This window comes from Nerophis ophidion, linkage group LG05, assembly GCF_033978795.1.
Source record: "Nerophis ophidion isolate RoL-2023_Sa linkage group LG05, RoL_Noph_v1.0, whole genome shotgun sequence".
NCBI classification, from domain to species: domain Eukaryota; kingdom Metazoa; phylum Chordata; class Actinopteri; order Syngnathiformes; family Syngnathidae; genus Nerophis; species Nerophis ophidion.
Window position 1 is genome coordinate 2025873 of NC_084615.1, and position 21945 is coordinate 2047817.

The window sequence follows — 21945 nt, forward strand, 5'->3', positions numbered from 1 at the left end:
AATACCGGTGGACCAGATCTAATATTAATTTGATATTGCCTCAAGGGCCAAATCAATCAATCAATCAATGTTTACTTATATAGCCCTAAATCACTAGTGTCTCAAAGGGCTCCACAAACCACAACACAAACCACTACGACATCCTCGGTAGGCCCACATAAGGGCAAGGAAAACTCACACCCAGTGGGACGTCGGTGACAATGATGACCATGAGAACCTTGGAGAGGAGGAAAGCAATGGATGTCCAGCGGGTCTAACATGATACTGTGAAAGTTCAATCCATAATGGATCCAACACAGTCGCAAAAGTCCAGTCCAAAGCGGATCCAACACAGCAGCGAGAGTCCCGTCCGTTCACAGCGGAGCCAGCAGGAAACCATCCCAAGCGGAGGCGGATCAGCAGCGCAGAGATGTCCCCAGCCGATACACAGGCGAGCAGTACATGGCCACCGGATCGGACCCCCTCCACAAGGGAGAGTGGGACATAGAAGAAAAAGAAAAGAAACGGCAGATCAACTGGTCTAAAAAGGGAGTCTATTTAAAGGCTAGAGTATACAAATGAGTTTTAAGGTGAGACTTAAATGCTTCTACTGAGGTGGCATCTCGAACTGTTACCGGGAGGGCATTCCAGAGTACTGGAGCCCGAAATGAAAACGCTCTATAGCCCGCAGACTTTTTTTGGGCTTTGGGAATCACTAATAAGCCGGAGTCCTTTGAACGCAGATTTCTTGCCGGGACATATGGTACAATACAATCTGCAAGATAGGATGGAGCTAGACCGTGTAGTATTTTATACGTAAGTAGTAAAACCTTAAAGTCACATCTTAAGTGCACAGGAAGCCAGTGCAGGTATATATGTATGTATATATGTATATAAAGGTATATACAGTACAGGTATATATGTATGTATATATGTATATAAAGGTATACACAGTATATGTATATATGTATATAAAGGTATATACAGTATAGGTATATATGTATGTATATAAAGGTATATACAGTACAGGTATATATGTATGTATGTATGTATATAAAGGTATATACAGTATAGGTATATATGTATGTATATATGTATATAAAGGTATATACAGTATAGGTATATATGTATGTATATATGTATATAAAGGTATATACAGTACAGGTATATATGTATGTATATATGTATATAAAGGTATATACAGTACAGGCGTAATGTGATCAAACTTTCTTGTTCTTGTCAAAAGTCTAGCAGCCGCATTTTGTACCAACTGTAATCTTTTAATGCTAGACATGGGGAGACCCGAAAATAATACGTTACAGTAATCAAGACGAGAAGTAACAAACGCATGGATAATGATCTCAGCGTCTTTAGTGGATTTTAGCGATATTACGGAGATGAAAGAAGGCCGTTTTAGTAACGCTTTTAATGTGTGCCTCAAAGGAGAGAGTTGGGTCGAAGATAATACCCAGATTCTTTACCGAGTCACCTTGTTTAATTGTTTGGTTGTCAAATGTTAGAGTTGTATTATTAAATAGAGTTCGGTGTCTAGCAGGACCGATAATCAGCATTTCCGTTTTTTTGGCGTTGAGTTGCAAAAAGTTAGCGGACATCCATTGTTTGATTTCATTAAGACACGCCTCCAGCTGACTACAATCCGGCATGTTGGTCAGCTTTAGGGGCATGTAGAGTTGGTTGTCATCAGCATAACAGTGAAAGCTAACACCGTATTTGCGTATGACGTCACCTAGCGGTGATCATTAGTCATTTTTGCGAGGGCTGTCTCCGTGGAGTGATTTGCCCTGAAACCGGATTGAAAGGTTTCACATAGATTGTTAGACGCTAAGTGTTCATTTAACTGCTCCGCAACAATTTTTTCGAGGATTTTTGAAATAAAGGGAAGGTGAGACACCGGTCGGAAGTTTACCATGAGGTCAGGATCGAGGTTAGGTCTTTTAAGAAGAGGATGAATAACCGCTTTTTTGAATGCTAGGGGAACAGTGCCCGAGGAAAGTGATAAGTTTATAATTTAGCACTGATGGACCTAATAATACAAAGAGCTCCTTGATCAGTTTCCCAGGAAGAGGGTCAAGTAAACATGTTGTTTGTTTTATTCCATTTACACGTTGTAACAGTTAAATAAATCCGGCTTCAGGATGGAGGGAAGTGGTGTTCTGTGGGGATTAGCCTTCTGCTTTGTTTTTAGCCCCGCTTGGCATCCGCGTTTCCGATCACACCGCTGGCGTCTGCTCCGTAGACGGCCCCCGCTGCTACTATACTCCGCTGCTTCACAGGCCACTGGATGTAGCCGGCGAAGTATTCCCGTGCTAGTTAGCAGGTCTAGCAAGCACGCGTCTATCAGTCCAAAACGGCCCGATATGTCCACATCCAGAAGTGTCTGGCGGTCGTACGTGATCACGGAGTGACCACGATGTGAGCCGGCCATAAAGTTTGTAGAATTGTCCGGTATTTCTGCCAAAGGTTCCATCTTTAGCAGGAGCTCCTCGATGTGGTAATTGTTTTTAACGACAGCCAGTGGCCAAAGTAAGTCAAAGAATGACAGACATTTTGCGACTGGATACTTTTTAACATGCTTCCGCATTAAGGAGTTGGATTTTTAAATGATATGAAACTATGATTAATTTGATACTTGTCTATATTGAAAAGTAAACTGTTTTAGAGGGCAAAGTTGTTCAATTAAGGACACATTTACGTATGTTTAGCTTGTGTGCTTTTGTTCGCTTAGCTGTTGAGTAGCTCCTTGCTCAGAGCCTTGCCTGTTTACCTTTTATAAATGATTTGACTAAAATAAAGACCAATTGTGTTTCCTTTATGGAGGACATTTAGATATTAACTGGCAAGGCACATTACCAAATCAAAAAATGTGACATGAATGACAGGTGAATTATGTACGTCAGCAATCTAGTGCAAGGCCACGTTTTGACGTCAGCACCCACTCAAATATCAACATTGAATTAGACATCTTCCTCTTTATCTGACTTGTACTCAATAGGTACGTCTAAACTACTTACAGTTGAACAGGTCTGACCTTGTCCAATGAAATGAAGCCATGTGTTAATCACAAGGACTATTATTTCACATACACATGCCGAACAGGACTTAAGTCGGTCTAATTACAAAATAAATGCAGTAGTAATCAAAATATACAGCAAGAAAAAGATGAAAACAACAATAATATTAAATTATTAACCGTCATTTTTTTATTTTCAGAAAATTCTCCATGACTTTTGCTCCAGACTTCTTCTAAATTGTTTAAGCTTTGTCGTGTGTCACTCTGTTGAAATTAAGGTCTGGAACTGATGGTCAAATAGGTCCTTTTTTTTTTTACATCCTTCACCGTGTGCCCAATGACCAACGTAAGAGCTAATGAGCAAGCATACAAGATAAATGGTACATTAGAACAGTGGTTCTCAACCTTTTTTCAGTGATGTACCCCCTGTGAACATTTTTTTTTTTAAATTCAAGTACCCCCTAATCAGAGCAAAGTATTTTTGGTTGAAAAAAAGAGATGAAGAAGTAAAATACAGCACTATGTCATCAGTTTCTGATTTATTAAATTGTATAACAGTGCAAAATATTGCTCATTTTCTAGTGATCTTTCTTGAACTATTTGGAAAAAAAGATATAAAAATAACTAAAAACTTGTTGAAAAATAAACAAGTAATTCAATTATAAATAAAGATTTCTCCACATAGAAGTAATCATCAACTTAAAGTGCCCTCTTTGGGGATTGTAATAGAGATCCATCTGGATTCATCAACTTACTTATAAACATTTCTTCACAAAAAAATAAATCTTTAACATCAATATTTATGGAACATGTCCACAAAAAATCTAGCTGTCACCACTGAATATTGCATTGTTGTCTTTCTTTTCACACTTTATGAACTTACATTCATATTTTGTTGAAGTATTATTCAATAAATATATTTATAAAGGATTTTTGAATTGTTGCTATTTTTAGAATATTTGTAAAAAATCTCACGTACCCCTTGGCATACCTTCAAGTACCCCCAGGGGTACGCGTACCCCCATTTGAGAACCACTGCATTAGAATATGTTGTACTTAAGCATTGAACATGTGTACATTTAAAACTAACTAAACAACTGCAACAATTTACCTTGTTTCCCTTTCAACTGGCGCTAGAATCCTTTTAACTGTTAGTTTTCTATTTCACCTTCACATATACTCTTTACCGTGGTGTCGTCCTAACCGTGACATTCAGACGCTACCAACTTCCTGTTCCCTTTTCTTTTGTGAGTTACTTAACACAATAAAAGCACATCCGCTTACACAACCTTCAAAATAACAGTCATACATTACACAACAAAACAGAAATACATTTACAAACCCTGTTTCCATATGAGTTGGGAAATTATGTTAGATGTAAATATAAACAGAATACAATGATTTGCAAATCCTTTTCAAGCCATATTCAGTTGAATATGCTACAAAGACAACATATTTGATGTTCAAACTGATAAATATATATTTTTTTTCAAATAATCATTAACTTTAGAATTTGATGCCAGCAACACGTGACAAAGAAGTTGGGAAAGGTGGCAATAAATACTGATAAAGTTGAGAAATACTCATCAAACACTTATTTGGAACATCTCGGTTGGTAGAGTGGCCGTGCCAGCAACTTGAGGGTTGCAGGTTCGATTCCCGCTTACACCATCCTAGTTACTGCCGTTGTGTCCTTGGGCAACACACTTTACCCACCTGCTCCCAGTGCCACCCACACTGGTTTAAATGTAACTTAGATATTGGGTGTCACTATGTAAAGCACTTTGAGTCACTAGAGAAAAAGCGCTATATAAATATAATTCACTTCACTTCACAGGTGTGCAGGCTAATTGGGAACAGGTGGGTGCCATGATTGGGTATAAAAGCAGCTTCCATGAAATGCTAAGTAATTCACAAACAAGGATGGGGTGAGGGTCACCAATTTGTAAGCAAAATGTCAAACAGTTTTAGAACAACATTTCTCAGCGAGCTATTGCAAGGAATTTAGGGATTTTACCATCTACGGTCCGTAAAATCATCAAAAAGTTCAGAGAATCTGGAGAAATCACTGCACGTAAGCGATGATATTACGGACTTTTGAACTCTCAGGCGGTACTGCATCAAAAACTGACATCAGTGTGTAAAGGATATCACCACATGGGCTCAGGAACACTTCATAAAACCACTGTCAGTAACTACAGTTGGTTGCTACGTCTGTAAGTGCAAGTTAAAACTCTGCTATGCAAAGCCAAACCCATTTATCAACAACACCAAGGAATGCCGCTGGCTTCGCTGGGCCCGAGCTCATCTAAGATGGACTGATGTAAAGTGGAAAGGAGTTCTGTGGTCGGACGATTCCACATTTTAAATTATATTTGGAAACAGAGGTCGTGGTGTCCTCCGGAACAAAGAGGAAAATAACCATCCGGATTGTTCTAGGCGCAAAGTTGAAAAGCCAGCATGTGTGATGGTATGGGGGTGTATTAGTGCCCAAGGCATGGGTAACTTACACATCTGTGAAGGCACCATTAATGCTGAAAGGTACATACAGGTTTTGGAGCAACATATGTTGTCATCCAAGCAACGTTATCATGGACGCCCCTGCTTATTTCAGCAAGACAACGCCAAGCCACGTGTTACAACAGCGTGGTTTTGTAGTAAAAGAGTGCGGGTACTTTCCTGGCCCGCCTGCAGTCCACACCTGTCTCCCATCGAAAATGTGTGGTGCATTTTGAAGTGTAAAATACGACAGCTCGCCCCATCCTTGTTTGTGAATTACTTAGCATTTCATGGAAGCTGCTTTTATAGCCAATCATGGCACCCACCTGTTCCCAATTAACCTGCACACCTGTGGGATGTTCAAAATAAGTGTTTGATGAGAATTTCTCAACTTATCAGTATTTATTGCCACCTTTACCAACTTCTTTGTCACGTGTTGCTGGCATCAAATTCTAAAGTTAATGATTATTTGCAAAAAAAAAAAATGTTTATCAGTTTGAACATGAAATATGTTGTCTTTGTAGCATATTCAACTGAATATGGCTTGAAAAGGATTTGCAAATCATTGTATTCTGTTTATATTTACATATAACACAATTTCCCAATTCATATGGAAACGGGGTTTGTACTAAACAGCATTTAAAAGTTGTCCCTTACACCAGAGGTTCTCAAATGGGGGTACGTGTACCCCTGGGGGTACTTGAAGGTATGCCAAGGGGTACGTGAGATTTTTTTTAAATATTCTAAAAATAGCAACAATTCAAAAATCCTTTATAAATATATTTATTGAAAAATATTTCAACAAAATATGAATGTAAGTTCATAAACTGTGAAAAGAAATACAACAATGCAATATTCAGTGTTGACAGCTAGACTTTTTGTGGACATGTTCCATAAATATTGATGTTAAAGATTTATTTTTTTATGAAGAAATGTTTAGAATGAAGTTGATGAATCCAGATGGATCTCTATTACAATCCCCAAAGAGGACACTTTAAGTTGATGATTACTTCTATGTGTATACATCTTTATATATAATTGAATCACTTGTTTATTTTTCAACAAGTTTGTAGTTATTTTATATCCTTTTTTCCAAATAGTTCAAGAAAGACCACTACAAATGAGCAATATTTTGCACTGTTATACAATTTAATAAATCAGAAACTGATGACATAGTGCTGTATTTTACTTCTTTATCTCTTTTTTTCAACCAAAAATGCTTTGCTCTGATTAGGGGGTACTTGAATTAAAAAACAATTTCACTGGGGGTACATCACTGAAAAAAGGTTGAGAACCACTGCCTTAAACACTAAGTCAGCTGACTTACAACCATGTATGAAGCGAGTTTGGCAAGGCGATCTCCTCACTGATTGGTCAAAAGGCACTCACATGACTACAAAGCGCAATGACTGCTACCAATTTTGGCCGATGCAAAGTGTTTGCATATTCGTTAGTTTTTCGGCATGTAAAAATGCTCTGTTGTGCAGCTTGGGGCTGCTTCACCACCACAACCCGGGAAGAAGACAAGTGTGGGAAGTGGACACTGAGGAGAGACACTAATTAGAGTCTGTTGTGCGAAACACACAACAAAACATCTGGGTTTTGTTCAAGACAGAACACACTAATATGTCATACAAATAATAACAAAATAAATGAACAAAGTAAAGAGATGGTTTGACCAAAACAAACTATCCTTGATTCTCAGTCAAATTTAAATAATGCTATTTAGTAACAGCAGAAGAAAAAGTCAAACACAAATACAAATAGACGAAGTAGACGTTGAAAGAGTGTAATAATAGATGATAGTGGATGAATAAAGTTAGTCTAAGTGTAAAAGCACAGGCATAGGACAGTGATTACCGTATTTTTCGGACTATAAGACGCACCTAAAATCCTTTCATCCATCCATCCATTTTCTACCGCTTATTCCTTTCATTTTTCCAAAAATCGACAGTGCGCCTAATGTAGGGCATAATTCTGGTTGTGCTTACTGACCTCGGGGCTATTTTTTTTGATGCATGCTTGGTTATGCTTTAAAGTTGTATCCAGCAATTGCGAAGACTTGTTACTATCAACTGAGTTTCGTTTTTTAATGATTTCTGCTGCAAAAAATGTGCCTTGGCTCAGAAAAGGTTGAAAAACACTCCGTTAACTGACAACAAACATAACTAAAGTGAATGCATGTGTGTGTTCTGTAGATTATGCGCTCAAAGCTGGAATCAGGCGGGATACAATGCTTACAACACTAAGCACCTGCTGCAAACCGTGCCTTTAAGCTTGAATTTCATGTAGGAATGACTATTGTAAGATGTTCTGAAAACGAGAAATTCAGTAAAAGGTGCGAGCACCAACACCGTTCTGTCCATTATCAATATAGAGTTACGATTCAATTCGATTCTGGTTCTTGAGGTGATGATTCGATTTAGAATCGATTCTCAAGTCAACACAATTTTCGATTAAAACTGATTTTATTTGGTTTAAAAAAATGAGTAACATTTATGACAACTTTTTTCCAAAACACAAAATATAATGTGGGACATAACAGGATCATGCATAAATTTATCATCGGTTTTCAAAACGCTTACAAAAAAGGGTGACCCCAAAAATTTGCACAGGCATAGGACAGTGATTACCGTATTTTTCGGACTATAAGGCGCACCTAAAATCCTTTCATTTTCCCCAAAATCGACAGTGCGCCTAATGTAGGGCATAATTCTGGTTGTGCTTACTGACCTCGGGGCAATTTTTTTTGGTACATGGCATAATGATCAGTGTGACCAGTACTATGTGTGGACTGCAATATGATGACAGTAAATTAACATTACAAATGGCGCTCAAAAATCTGTCAAAATGTTTTTATTACGAGTTTGGTAAGCTATGACGCCGCACCACTTGATGGATTGTCAGCGCATTAAACATGCAAGTATTATTATGGTGTGTGTATAAAGGACCGCACCTATTAGCAGATCCGTGTTAAGGAAAGAATGAATGGGGCCATGTATCGTGAGATTTGGAGCCAAAACCTCCTTCCATCAGTGAGAGCTTTGAGTGGTTGACCAAATACTTATTTTCCACCATCATTTACAAATAAATTCTTTAAAATTCCTACAATGTGAATTCATGGATTTTTTCCACATTCTGTCTCCCACAGTTGAAGTGTACCTATGATGAAAATTACAGACCTCTGTCATTATTTTAAGTGGGAGAACTTGCACAATCGCTGGCTGACTAAATATTTTTTTGCCCCACTGTACATAAGCATAACCCATTTGCCATTAATCGGCAATGGCCAATCACATTCTTTTTTATAAAAATCGTCCGATACCGAACGGTGGCCAAATGACGGGCACATCCCTAGTTTGACATAATATCAATAACTAAAAAAAGTGATTTAAACAAGCTGTGTCTTTCTCCCGGCAGAGGAAGCTGACCCCAGAGTGCGTCTTCAGGGAGCAGTTTGAGGAGAACTGGTACAACACGTACGCATCCACCTTGTACAAGCACAACGACACGGGGCGCTTGTACTATGTGGCCTTGAACAAGGACGGCTCGCCCAGGGAGGGCAACAGGACTAAAAAGCACCAAAAACTGACCCACTTCTTACCCCGGCCGGTGGAGATGGAGAAGATCCCTCAGGCGTACAGGGACCTCTTCCAGTACAGGTGACCAGAGCTCTGGGTTTACAAGGAGAGACGACCGCAGGGGGGATGTTTGCTACAAAACTGTTTACCGTCAACGCTGAGGTCACCGCCTCGGCTCGCTACCAAGCACTGATGTAAACATGTCTTGCATCTGCAGCCAACTAAACCACTGAGGACGCTGGAATCTGGTGCCACGTCTTCCGGAATCAACCACTTTTATTCCCCCTCCTCCTTCGAGCACTAACCGGCGGACGGTTGCCTTTTTCAGACCACTAAAGACACGGAAGGGTTCCATACGTGACGGAAAGAAGCACTACTCACAGTTAATGGAGGAGGAGGAGGCACATTCCCACATGGACGTAAAGGGAGGGAGCGGCATTCCTGTGACTGTCTGAGATAGTCAGGTACTGAAGATTGTCTGGAAATGTCCTTACATGTGAAAAAAAAAAAGAAATGATGAATGTGGGATTGATTTGAGAGCACTTAACTGCACAGCCCAGCTTCCTAGAAATCACATTCATGGCTTTTAAAATGAGATTTTAAGAGGCAGCGAATGCAAAAAGCACTTCTCCAACCGCGGTTGTACAGAAGACGTGCTCGACGTGTGATGTTCGGAGCGTGGGGAACATTATTAGTGACAAAGACAGCAAGCAGCTGAGTGGGTGATCCTATTTATGAGATGTACGATATATTTATTTTCTACATACAAAGTATAAATAGAAATCTATATATTTATTTATTGCAAAGACTTTATTTTGTAAGGAACTTGAAATTATTCGGGGCTGTAGATTCTACTGAAATGACACCATCTTGGTTTTTTGGGTTTTCTTTTTTTAGAAAAACAACATGGAATTAAAAGAAAAAAAATGAAGAAGAGCAATTTACAGAAAAATAATGTGGCGATGTGTAGTGAGACTATCTGTGCCTGCATCCAAATTTGATGTACCGATTAAAGCCACATGTAGAATGTATGTGCCTTTCTTCTTTTTGGAATGAAATATCGCACCTGTTCCTGTGTCTGGAGATGTTGTGTAGATATGTTTTTTCAACCACTGTGCCGCGGCACACTAATGTGCCGTGAGATACGATCTGGTGTGCCGTGGGAGATGATCTAATTTCACCTATTTGGGGTAAAAAATGTTTTTTGCAAACCAGTAATTGTAGTCTGCAAATGATGTGTTGTCTCGAATAATCGTGTAATACTCTCCCATATCAGTAGGTGGCAGCCGGTAGATATTTGCTTTGTAGATGTTGGAAACAGCAGGAGGCAGTGTGAAGGTAAAAAAAGATATTTAATGCTTAAATAAAAAAATAAACAAAAGGTGAGTGCCCCTAAGAAAAGGCATTGAAGTTTAGGGAAGGCTATGCGGAACAAAACTGAACTACAAAGTAAACAAAACCAGAATGCTGGACGACAGCAAAGACTTACTGTGGAGCAAAGAGGGCGTCAACAAAGTACATCCGAACATGACAATCAACAATGTCCCCACAAAGAAGGATAAGCCATCCATTTCCTACCGGTTATTCTCTTTGGGGTCACAGGGGACTCTGGAGCCTATCTGAGCTACAATCGGGTGGAAGGTGGAGTACACCCTGGACAAGTCGCCACACCTCATCACAGGGTAAAAACAACTGAAATATTCTTGATTGCTAAAACAAAGTATATGCGGGAAATATTGCTCAAAAGAAGACATGAAACTGTTACAGGAAAATGCCAAAAAAATAGGAGCGCAAGACAAGAACAAAGACTACACACAAGAAAACAGCAAAAAACTCAAAATAAGTCAGGGTGTGATGTGACAGGTGGTGACAGTACACCTACTTTGAGACAAGAGCTATAGTCATGCATGCTTGCTTATGCTTTAAAGTCATATCCAACAATTGCGACAACGACTTTTTACTGTCAACTGAGTTTTGTTTTTTAGTGATTTCTGCTGGTGGTGTGCCTCCGCATTTTTCCAACGCAAAAAATGTGCCTTGGCTCAAAAAAGGTTGAAAAACAGTGGTGTAGATGGCCGTGAAACGTGTCAGACTATACATTTTGGGCTTTTTCATGAAGCAAGGATTAGAGAGGGGCCGTCACATGCTAATGCGCGGATGGTTTTCCCAGGATGCAGACGGAACTCCAGAGGCAGCGTGCAGGTAGGAGAATGATTTACTCTTCATAAATCAGGCAAAATACACAAATACAGAAAAGCATGCCAACAGCAAAAGCTTAGCACTTTAACTTTAACTTAAAGTTTAACTTTAAAGGCCTACTGAAATGAGATGTTCTTATTTAAACGGGGATAGCAGCTCCATTCTATGTGTCATACTTCATCATTTCGCCATATTGCCATATTTTTGCTGAAAGGATTTAGTAGAGAACATCCACGATAAAGTTCGCAACTTTTGGTGGCTAATAAAAAAGCCTTGCCTGTACCGGAAGTAGCAGACGATGTGCGCGTGACGTCACGGGTTGTGGAGCTCCTCACATCTGAACATTGTTTACAATCATGGCCACCAGCAGCGAGAGCGATTTGGACAGAGAAAGCGACAATTTCCCCATTAATTTGAGCGAGGAAGAATGATTTGTGGATGAGGAAAGTTAGAGTGAAGCACTAGAAAAAAAGGGAAAAAAAAGGCAACGGCAGTGGGAGCCATTCAGATGTTATTAAACACATTTACTAAGATAATTCTGGAAATCCCTTATCTGCTTATTGTGTTAATAGTGTTTTAGTGAGATTATAAAGTCATACCTGAAAGTCGGAGGGCTGCAGTGAACGCCAGTGTCTCTGAGAGAAGCCAATGAAAGAGCCAAGATCACAGCTGCCTTTTTGACAGCCGCTGCCGGAGGACGCTAACTCCGCTCAAGTCTCCAGTAAGAGACGACTTAATATCACAAATTTCTCATCCAAAAACTTGCTGGTTGACAAGTGGTAGAGAAACATGTTCGCTGAAGCTTCACAACAAACAAAGAAACACCGGCTGTGTTTTGGTTGCTAAATGCAGCTGTAATCCACCAACAGCATTCTTATTTAGAGTCTCCATTATTAATCGAACAAATTGCTAAAATTTCAGCAACACAGATGTCCAAAATACTGTGTAATTATGCGATGGAAAGACACGACTTTTAGCCGTGTGTGGTGCTGGGATAATATGTCCGCTCCAACCAATAACATCACAAGCACGCGTCAATATAAGCGTTTTTAAACAGGATACATCGCGGGAAATTTAAAATTGCAATTTAGTAAAGTAAAGCGGCCATATTGGCATGTGTTGCAATGTTATGATTTCCATCCATCCATCCATTTTCTACCGCTTATTCCCTTTTGGGGTCGCGGGGGGCGCTGGCGCCTATCTCAGCTACAATCGGGCGGAAGGCGGGGTACACCCTGGACACACTAGGGCCAATTTAGTGTTGCCAATCAACCTATCCCCAGGTGCATGTCTTTGGAGGTGGGAGGAAGCCGGAGTACCTGGAGGGAACCCACGCAGTCACGGGGAGAACATGCAAACTCCACACAGAAAGATTTCATCATTGATATATAAACTGTCAGACTGTGTGGCTTTCAGTAGGCCTTTTAACTCCATGGCAATTTCCAGATTATGTGGACAAAGTATTGTCAAAGAATTTTGCAGCAGATCTAGTTTCCCAGAAAAGAAGGCATGGACTCCCAGCCTAATTTGCCGCCATAAAGCCTTCAGCAAGCACCGTGCACGGAGCTCAACAGTCCAGTCTAAGTCGGCCTCATCCACCGTACTAAATCAGATTCCTCATGCAACTGGATCCCAGCTCCTAATTGGCTTTACACATCAGTGTGGATTTAGCCGGTGGGGCCCCCAGACCCAACTATAGTGCCGTCTGCACCCGGGGGCCTCCACAATGGACAGAGACAGCTGCCGCAAACCTGGAGCGCTCCGGAGTGGACGGGATCAACATTTCAACATCTGCAATATTAGTAATGGTCCTCCGTTGGCGGCGCATATCTCTGAGTGGGGGGCGGCGAGGGACCCCCCCACCCCACCCCCACACCCTCCGCTTGGGAGGACAGGAGACGGAAAAGTCACAGACGTGGAGGGAGGGAAAAAAAACTGGCAGACGCAGGAATGAAAACAATACAAAGAGAAGAAGGGAAATAGATAAAAGAACAAAAGGAGGGACGGGACTATTTCTTGAATAAGGTCCCTTAAAAGTCTCCTTCGATGTAAAAATGACTTTAACGATGTAACAACGACCTCAAACTTTGTCCACCGAGTCCCACCTCAGAAAATACTTGGCTCTCAAAGTACCCCAGTAGTGACCTTTTTTAAAGTCCTACTGAAAGCCACTACTAGCCACCACACAGTCTGATAGTTTATATATCAATGATGAAATATTAACATTGCAACACATGCCAATACGGCCGCTTTAGTTTACTAAATTGCAATTTTAAATTTCCCGGGAGTTTCGCCTTGGAAACGTCGTGTAATGATGACGTGTACGCAAGACGTCACAGGTTTTTAGGAAGTATGAGCGCTGCACACACACACAGCTAAAAGTCGTCTGCTTTAACGGCATAATTACACAGTATTTTGGAGATCTGTGTTGCTGAATCTTTTGCAATTTGTTCAATTAATATTGGAGAAGTCAAAGTAGAAAGATGGAGTTGGGAAGATTTAGCCTTTAGCCACACAAACACACAGTGATTCCTTGATTAAAATTCCTGGAGGTGAAACTTTACTATGGATCAGAGTGGTCAAGCCAACATGAATCACGACCGAATGTCAACCAGCAGGTTTCGGTGAGAAAATTGTGGTAAAAAGTCGCTTCTTACCGGAGAAAAGCTGAGCTTGTGCCGTCCATAAAGCTGCCGTCGACTCCCCTGAGACACTGGCGTCAACACACCCGTGGACGTACACCTCCGACTATCAGGTACTATCAAACTCACTAAAACACTAGCAACACAATAGAAAGATAAGGGATTTCCCAGAATTATCCTAGTAAATGTGTCTAAAAACATCTGAATCCGTCCCAATTAATTTTTTTACTTTTGTTTTGTTTGTTTGTTTGTTTTCTAGTCCATCGCTATCAATATCCTCAAACATGAATCTTTCATCCTCGCTCAAATTAATGGGGAAATTGTCGTTTTCTCAGTCCAAATAGAACTTTTTGTCGGAGACTCCCATTAAAATCAATGTGAACATGTGATCAGCCCTCACACTTGTGACATCATCATTTGCGACTTCTGGTACAGGCAAGGCTTTTTTGTCAGCACCAAAAGTTGCGGACTTTATCGTGGATGTTCTCTACTAAATCCTTTCAGCAAAAATATGGCAATATGGTGAAATGATGAAGTATGACACATAGAATGGACCTGCTATCCCCGTTTAAATAAGAACATCTCATTTCAGTAGGCCTTTAAGTCGTCTGCTTTAATCGCATAATTCCACAGTATTCTGGACTTCTGTGTTGCTGAATCTTTTGCAATTTGTTCAATTAATAATGAAGACGTCAAAGAAGAAAGATGTAGGTGGGAAGCGGTGTATTGCGGCCGCCTTTAGCAACACAAACACAGCCGGTGTTTCCTTGTTTACATTCCCGAAAGATGACGGTGAAACTTTACTATGGAACAGAGCGGTCAAGCGAACATGGTTCCCGACCACATGTCAACCGGCAGGTTTCGGTGAGAAAATTGTGGTAATAAGTCGGCTCTTACCGTAGACATGAGCGGAACTTTCGTCATTTCTTGTGCACCTGTCAAAGAGGCAGCTGCGGACTCTCTTGCCTCCTCCGACCGGCTGCCCCCGAACGTAGGATGCTTCCACCGTGGATGGGGGGGTGGGGGGTAGCTCAGCTGCCTTCACTTCGCCTCGTCGAGAAACGTGGCTTCCCTCAGAGACACTGGCGGTCACCACACCCGTGGCCACACCCCTCCGACTTTCAGGTACCATATAATCTCACTAAAACACGAGTAACACAATAAGCAGTATTATCTTAGTAAATATGTCTAATATTTACTAAGATAAGGGGCGGCATAGCTCGGTTGGTAGAGCGGCCGTACCAGCAATTTGAGGGTTGCAGGTTCAATTCCCGCTTCTGCCATCCTATTCACTGCCGTTGTGTCCTTGGGCAAGACACTTTACCCACATGCTCCCAGTGCCACCCACACTGCTTTAAATGTAACTTAGATATTGGGTAGGGCTTCACGGTGGCAAAGGGGTTAGTGCGTCTGCCTCACAATACGAAGTTCCTGCAGTCCTGGGTTCAAATCCAGGCTCGGGATCTTTCTGTGTGGAGTTTGCATGTTCTCCCCGTGAATGCTTGGGTTCCCTCCGGGTACTCCGGCTTCCTCCCACCTCCAAAGACATGCACCTGGGGATAGGTTGATTGGCAACACTAAATAGTCCCTAGTGTGTGAATGTTGTCTGTCTATCTGTGTTGGCCCTGCGATGAGGGAGCGACTTGTCCAGGGTGTACCCCGCCTTCCGCCCGATTGTAGCTGAGATAGGCGCCAGCGCCCCCCGCAACCCCGAAAGGGAATAAGCGGTAGAAAATGGATGGATGGATAGATATTGGGTTTCACTATGTAAAGCGCTTTGAGTCACTAGAAAAAAGTGCTATATAAATATAATTCACTTCACTTCACTAATAACATCTGAATCGCTCCCACTGCAGTCACCCTTTTTTTCTTTCTAGTTCTTCACTCTCACTTTCCTCATCCACAACTCTTTAATCCTCGCTCAAATTAATGGGGAAATCGTCGCTTTCTCGGTCCGAATCGCTCTCGCTGCTGGTGGCCATGATTCATAAACAATGTGGGGATGTGAGGAGCTCCACAACCCGTGACGTCACGCGCACATCGTCTGCTACTTCTGGTACAGGCAAGGCTTTTTTATTAGCGACCAAAAGTTGCCAACTTTATCGTGGATGTTCTCTACTAAATCCTTTCAGCAAAAATATGGTGAAATGATGAAGTATGACACATAGAATGGAGCTGCTATCCCCGTTTAAATAAGAACATCTCATTTCAGTAGGCCTTTAAAATGCAGTACCGTAGTAGGCCTAAGTATTCATGAACAACAAGGCCGAGGTTTTATTTGACATTCAACACTTTAGGCCACTGTAACTTTGATGGATTGATACTTTTATTAGTAGATTGCACAGTACAGTACATATTCCGTACAATTGACAACTAAATGGTAACACCCCAATAAGTTTTTCAACTTGTTTAAGTCGGGGTCCACGTTAATCAATTCATGCAAGACTTTAATGGGAGTGTTTTTACTTTTAAATCGATTCTTAGAGGGCGCTAAGTGCTAACTGTCCGATGTGTTTAGAGCAGGGGTCACCAACATGGTCGCCCGCGGGCACCAGGTCGCCCGTAAGGACCAGATGAGTCGCCCGCTGGCCTGTTCTAAAAATAGCTCAAATAGCAGCACTTACCAGTGAGCTGCCTCTATTTTTTAAATTGTATTTATTTACTAGCAAGCTGGTCTCGCTTTGCTCGACATTTTTAATTCTAAGAGAGACAAAACTCAAATAGAATTTCAAAATCCAAGAAAATATTTTAAAGGTCTTCACTTGTTTAAATAGATTCATTTATTTTTTTTACTTTGCTTCTTATAACTTTCAGAAAGACGATTTAGAGAAAAAAATACAACCTTAAAAATGATTGTAGGATTTTTAAACACATATACCTTTTTACCTTTTAAATTCCTTCCTCTTCTTTCCTGACAATTTAAATCAGTGTTCAAGTATTTTCTTTTTATTGTAAAGAACAATAAATACATTTTAATTTAATTCTTCATTTTAGCTTCTGTTTTTTCGACAAAGAATATCTTTGAAATATTTCTTCAAACTTATTATGATTAAAATTCAAAACAATTACTCTGGCAAATCTAGAAAATCTGTAGAATCAAATTTAAATCTCATTTCAAAGTCTTTTGAATTTCTTTAAAAAAAAAATTCTGGAAAATCTAGAAGAAATAATGATTTGTGTTTGTTAGAAATATCGCTTGGTCCAATTTGTTATATATTCTAACAAAGTGCAGATTGGAATTTAACCTATCTAAAACATGTCATCAAAATTCTAAAATTAATCTTAATCAGGAAAAATTACTAATGATGTTCCATAAATTATTTTTTTCAAAAAGATTCAAATTAGGTAGTTTTTCTCTTCATTTTTTTCGGTTGAATTTTGAATTTTAAAGAGTCGAAATTGAAGGTAAACTATGTTTCAAAATTTTATTTTCATTTTTTTCCTGTTTGCTCCTCTTTTAAACCGTTCAATTAAGTGTTTTTTTTCCATCATTTATTCTCTACAAAAACCTTCCGTAAAAGGAAAAAAAATGTACAACGGAATGTCAGACAGAAATACCCATTTTTTTATATATAGATGTATTTATTAAAGGCAAATTGAGCAAATTGGCTATTTCTGGCAATTTATTTAAGTGTGTATCCAACTGGGTGACATTGTTATCACCAGGAAGGATGAGATCACCTACCTAGGTTCCATTCTAGAGGCTAATCTTTCCTGTGATAAAATGGCAACCAAGGTGATCAAAAAGATCAACCAAAGAACGAGATTCTTCTACAGAATCTCCTCTCTGGTCAACAAAAGCACCTTGAAGATTCTAGCGGGAACTCTCATTCAACCCTTCTTCGATTACGCTTGCACCTCCTGGTACCCCAGCACCCCCAAAACCCTCAAATCTAGACTCCAAACATCCCAGAATAAGCTAGTCCGGTTACTTTTAGACCTCCACCCCAGATCACACCTCAATCCAACCCACTTCTCCAAAGTGGGCTGGCTCAGGGTGGAGGACAGAGTCAAACAACTTGCACTGAGCCTGGTCTATAAAATCCACTACACCTCCTTGATCCCCAAGTACATGTCAAACTACTTCCTTAACGTAAATGACCGCCATAACCACAACACCAGGGGGAGCTCCACAAACCACGTCAAACCCAGATTTCGATCTAACAAAGGTCTTAACTCATTCTCTTTCTATGCCACATCAATGTGGAATGCACTCCCAACAGGTATAAAAGTAAGTGCATCTCTATATTCCTTCAAAAGCGCTCTAAAACAACACCTCCAGGCAACTTCAACACTTTACTAATACCCTCCTCCATTCACATCCCATCTCCCCGGATTATAAACAAGTCAAATGTACTTCTAATGTATATACTTGTTCTTATGCTATGTGAACTCACTATGTTCTCTGCTGGCTGTACATATCCTACTAAATAAGACCTACACTGTTTCAATGTCCACATTTCTCTGTTGATGCAATTGTTGATGACTGAAGTACTGATATCAACCAAAGCTCCTCATCCCACCCCCCGGATTGTAAATAATTCAATGTACATACTATGATGATTAACTTGTGTGATGACTGTATTATGTTGATAGTATATATTTGTACCATGAATTGATTAACGTGGACCCCGACTTAAACAAGTTGAAAAACTTATTGGGGTGTTACCATTTAGTGGTCAATTGTACGGAATATGTACTGTACTGTGCAATCTACTAATAAAAGTATCAATCAATCAATCAGTACCCAAGAAGTAGCTCTTGGTTTCAAAAAGGTTGGTGACCCCTGTTTTAGATCATTATCCATCCATTTTCTACCGCTTATTCCCTTTTGGGGTTCCTGGCACCTATCTCAGCTACAATCGGGCGGAAGGCGGGGTACACCCTGGCGAAGTCGCCACCTCATCACAGGGCCAACACAGATAGACAGACAACATTCACACACTAGGGACCATTTAGTGTTGCCAATCAACCTATCCCCAGGTGCATGTCTTTGGAAGTGGGAGGAAGCCGGAGTACCCGGAGTAACCCACGCAGTCACGGGGAAGACATGCACACTCCACACAGAAAGATCCCGAGTTTGGGATTTGAACCCAGGCTTGCCGTACCTTCGTATTGTGAGGCAGACACACTAACCCCTCTGCCACCGTGAAGCACTTAGATGATTATATGGCGTCCATTTCCACGCACTCGCGTGTTAGCTTTGAGTGCTAGCTAGCGATAGCAATGTGGCTAATTGACCTTAATCATCACTGAATGTAAGAAACAACCCTCCGGGATAACAATGTGTTAGTCGCTTTTGTCATGAACTATCTTTATTTGATATAATTAGTAATTGTGAACAAATACAAACACTTTAAAAATGTACCATGAATTGATTAACGTGGACCCCGACTTAAACAAGTTGACAAACTTATTGGGGTGTTACCATTTAGTGGTCAATTGTACGGAATATGTACTGTACTGTGCAATCTACTAATAAAAGTATCAATCAATCAATCAAAAAACCGTCAAACCGCCGGTGTTCATGTTCTGTTTGTTTTGTTTTTGTTGAAAATGTTAAACTATGAACAAGTTGCGAACGGCCCTTTTGAGAAATATAGTAAAAAGAGTTGAATTGTAACATTTGACAGTCACTCAAAGTCATAGAATCGTTCAAATGTGTTTCAGTAGTAAATTAGAAGACTTACCTGACAGGCTTCATGTCGAGGAGTCACGTGACCGCTCCAGAATGTGGAGACTTAACCCAGGTGTGTCAACATGAATCCCGCGGGCCGGTTTAGGACCGCAGCCCGCTTTTATCCGGCCCGCGGGATGAGATTGCCAAGTATAAACATGAGCCGAAGTCTTTGAATGAAAGGAACTGCTGTTCTAAATGTGTCCACTAGATGTCACAATAGCAATTATTTGTATATATTTGTACATCAGGGGTGTCCAAAGTGCTGCCTGCGGCTCATTTTTTAAGCACATTCTAAAAATACGATTAAAAAAATAAAAAACAGAAAAAGTGGTATAAAAAGAGTAAACAGGTGAAAAGTTGCAATGTTTACTCAAATAACACAAAGCTGCCATGCAGGCTGTTATTTAAAAAAACCAAAACAATAATGAATCAAAATCAATGTCACATTCAATATTCCACTTTGAGATATTTTGGGGGGAAAATGTTGCATATTTTGTGTTTGTCATGTAAAAAACATAGTTGTTTTTTTTCTAAAGAAGGGCCTAATAAGAACAAACCAAAAACATAAACAACAATAAAAGTTATAATTGACAGATGGATCTGAAGTTGATCTCAAGACGATTGTGTTTAAAGCAAACAGTGAAAAAATGTATTTTTATTTTTAATGAGTAGGACCCTTTTGGATCCGCAATCATTTTAGTGCGATTTTTTTTTTGGTGTCATTGCAAAAAAAATAACAACAAATTGAAATCTATGTTTTTTTAAGGCTCTAATTTTTCTATAATCTCAAATATTCCACTTTAAATTCTATTGGGGAAACTATTGCATATTTTGTGTTTTTTTCCCCATAACAAAACAGGGTTTTCTTTGACAACTTAAATCTTTCAAATCATTATATTGACAGATTAATCTAATGTTGATCTTCAGATTTAAACATTGAATAACAATAATACAAAATAATGACACATTTTAAATATTTTGTTGACCAACATCCTTTGGGGTCCCTGAGTGGATTCCTAAATGTATATTTTTACACATATATTGCATTGGTTTTTGAAATAAAAACATATAAAAATAGCCCACGCTTGCTTTGATTTTTCAGTGTGCGGCCCTCAGTGGAAAAAGTATGGACACCCCTGTTGTAGATTATGCTACATATGTCAAACAAATAACATCCTGTAATTAGATTTTGATACCATTTTTTATCTTGATGGATTGAAAATATGCACCAATGAGTTGACTGATGAACATGATCAGAATCAGAAGAGTTTTATTGCCATTTTTTGAGAACGGGTTTACAAACTAGGATTTTTTTCTGGGTGCAATCGTGCAAAATAAAACATATAACACAGAATAAGAAGTCAAAAGAGCTGGAACTGAACTATCAGATCTTGTTATTGTTCATGTGCATGATGGCCGAGGGGAAAACTAACCTGTTGTTTCAATCGCATCATTTATTCAGAAAGTATAAATAACTACAAATAAAGATAGAATACTATTAACCGCAACAGGTAAATGTAAAAAAAAATAAAAAATGACTTGTAAATTTTTAGAATGTGCTTCTTCTATTTTTAAACAAAGAAAACAATCTGAAGGTGTCTTTATTTTTAAATGATCGTGCCGTCCAGCCCATTTAGAAGTGCCTTTTTGTCCACGTGGCCACCGATCTAAAATGAGTTTGACACCCCTGAACTAATCTATTGTTTCAATAGAATACGTTTTTTGCTTTTTTGTATTTTTTAAATAAAATAAAATAAAATTAATAAAAAATAATGTATTTATTGTTCTATCTAGCCCAGTGGTGTCAAACTCAAATACAGAGCGGGCCAAAATTTAAAACTGAACAAGTTTTGCATTGAATATTGAACAAGCAAGGCTTATATAACTTTATGTGACATGCAAAATCCAGTTTCAAATAATAATAATTTAAAAAATATCAATGGCATATCAAATAAAATAAAAACACAATTTTAATGCCTTTTTTCGGCGGCGGGTTTGAGTTAGGGCGGAGTTTGGTGGTAGCGGGGGTGTATATTGTAGCATCCCGGAAGAGTTAGTGATGCAAGGGGTTCTGGGTATTTGTTCGGTTGTGTTACGGTGCGGATGTTCTCCCGAAATGTGTTTGTCATTCTTGTTTGCTGTGGGTTCACAGTGTGGCGCATATTTGTAACAGCGTTAACCTTGTTTATACGGCCACCCTCAGTGTGACCTGTATGGCTGTTGACCAAGTATGCCTTGCATACACTTGAGCCGCATATATTATGTGAGTGGGCCGGCACGCTGTTTTCATGGAAGAAAAGCGGACGTGGCGACATGTAGAGAACGCCAAAAGCA

The 21945-nt window shown here is 39.7% G+C and overlaps 1 protein-coding gene and 1 long non-coding RNA gene across 2 annotated transcripts in view; one reads left to right on the forward strand and one right to left on the reverse strand.

Moving 5' to 3' along the window:
- The window catches only part of fgf16 (fibroblast growth factor 16), a 38270-nt gene extending 28149 nt beyond the window's left edge, over positions 1–10121 (forward strand). The window contains exons 3-4 of the mRNA XM_061899684.1: positions 8930–9171; positions 9308–10121. Coding sequence (XP_061755668.1) covers positions 8930–9171; positions 9308–9323 — 258 coding nt within the window. The 3' untranslated portion in view covers positions 9324–10121. The remainder of the gene's footprint in view (positions 1–8929; positions 9172–9307) is intronic.
- Positions 1–19691, reverse strand: part of LOC133552483 (uncharacterized) — a 179384-nt gene extending 159693 nt beyond the window's left edge. The window contains exons 1-2 of the long non-coding RNA XR_009806720.1: positions 19622–19691; positions 9472–9579 (exon numbers count right to left, since the gene is read on the reverse strand). This is a non-coding gene — a long non-coding RNA (uncharacterized LOC133552483). The remainder of the gene's footprint in view (positions 1–9471; positions 9580–19621) is intronic.
- Between the last annotated feature and the right edge of the window lie 2254 nt (positions 19692–21945).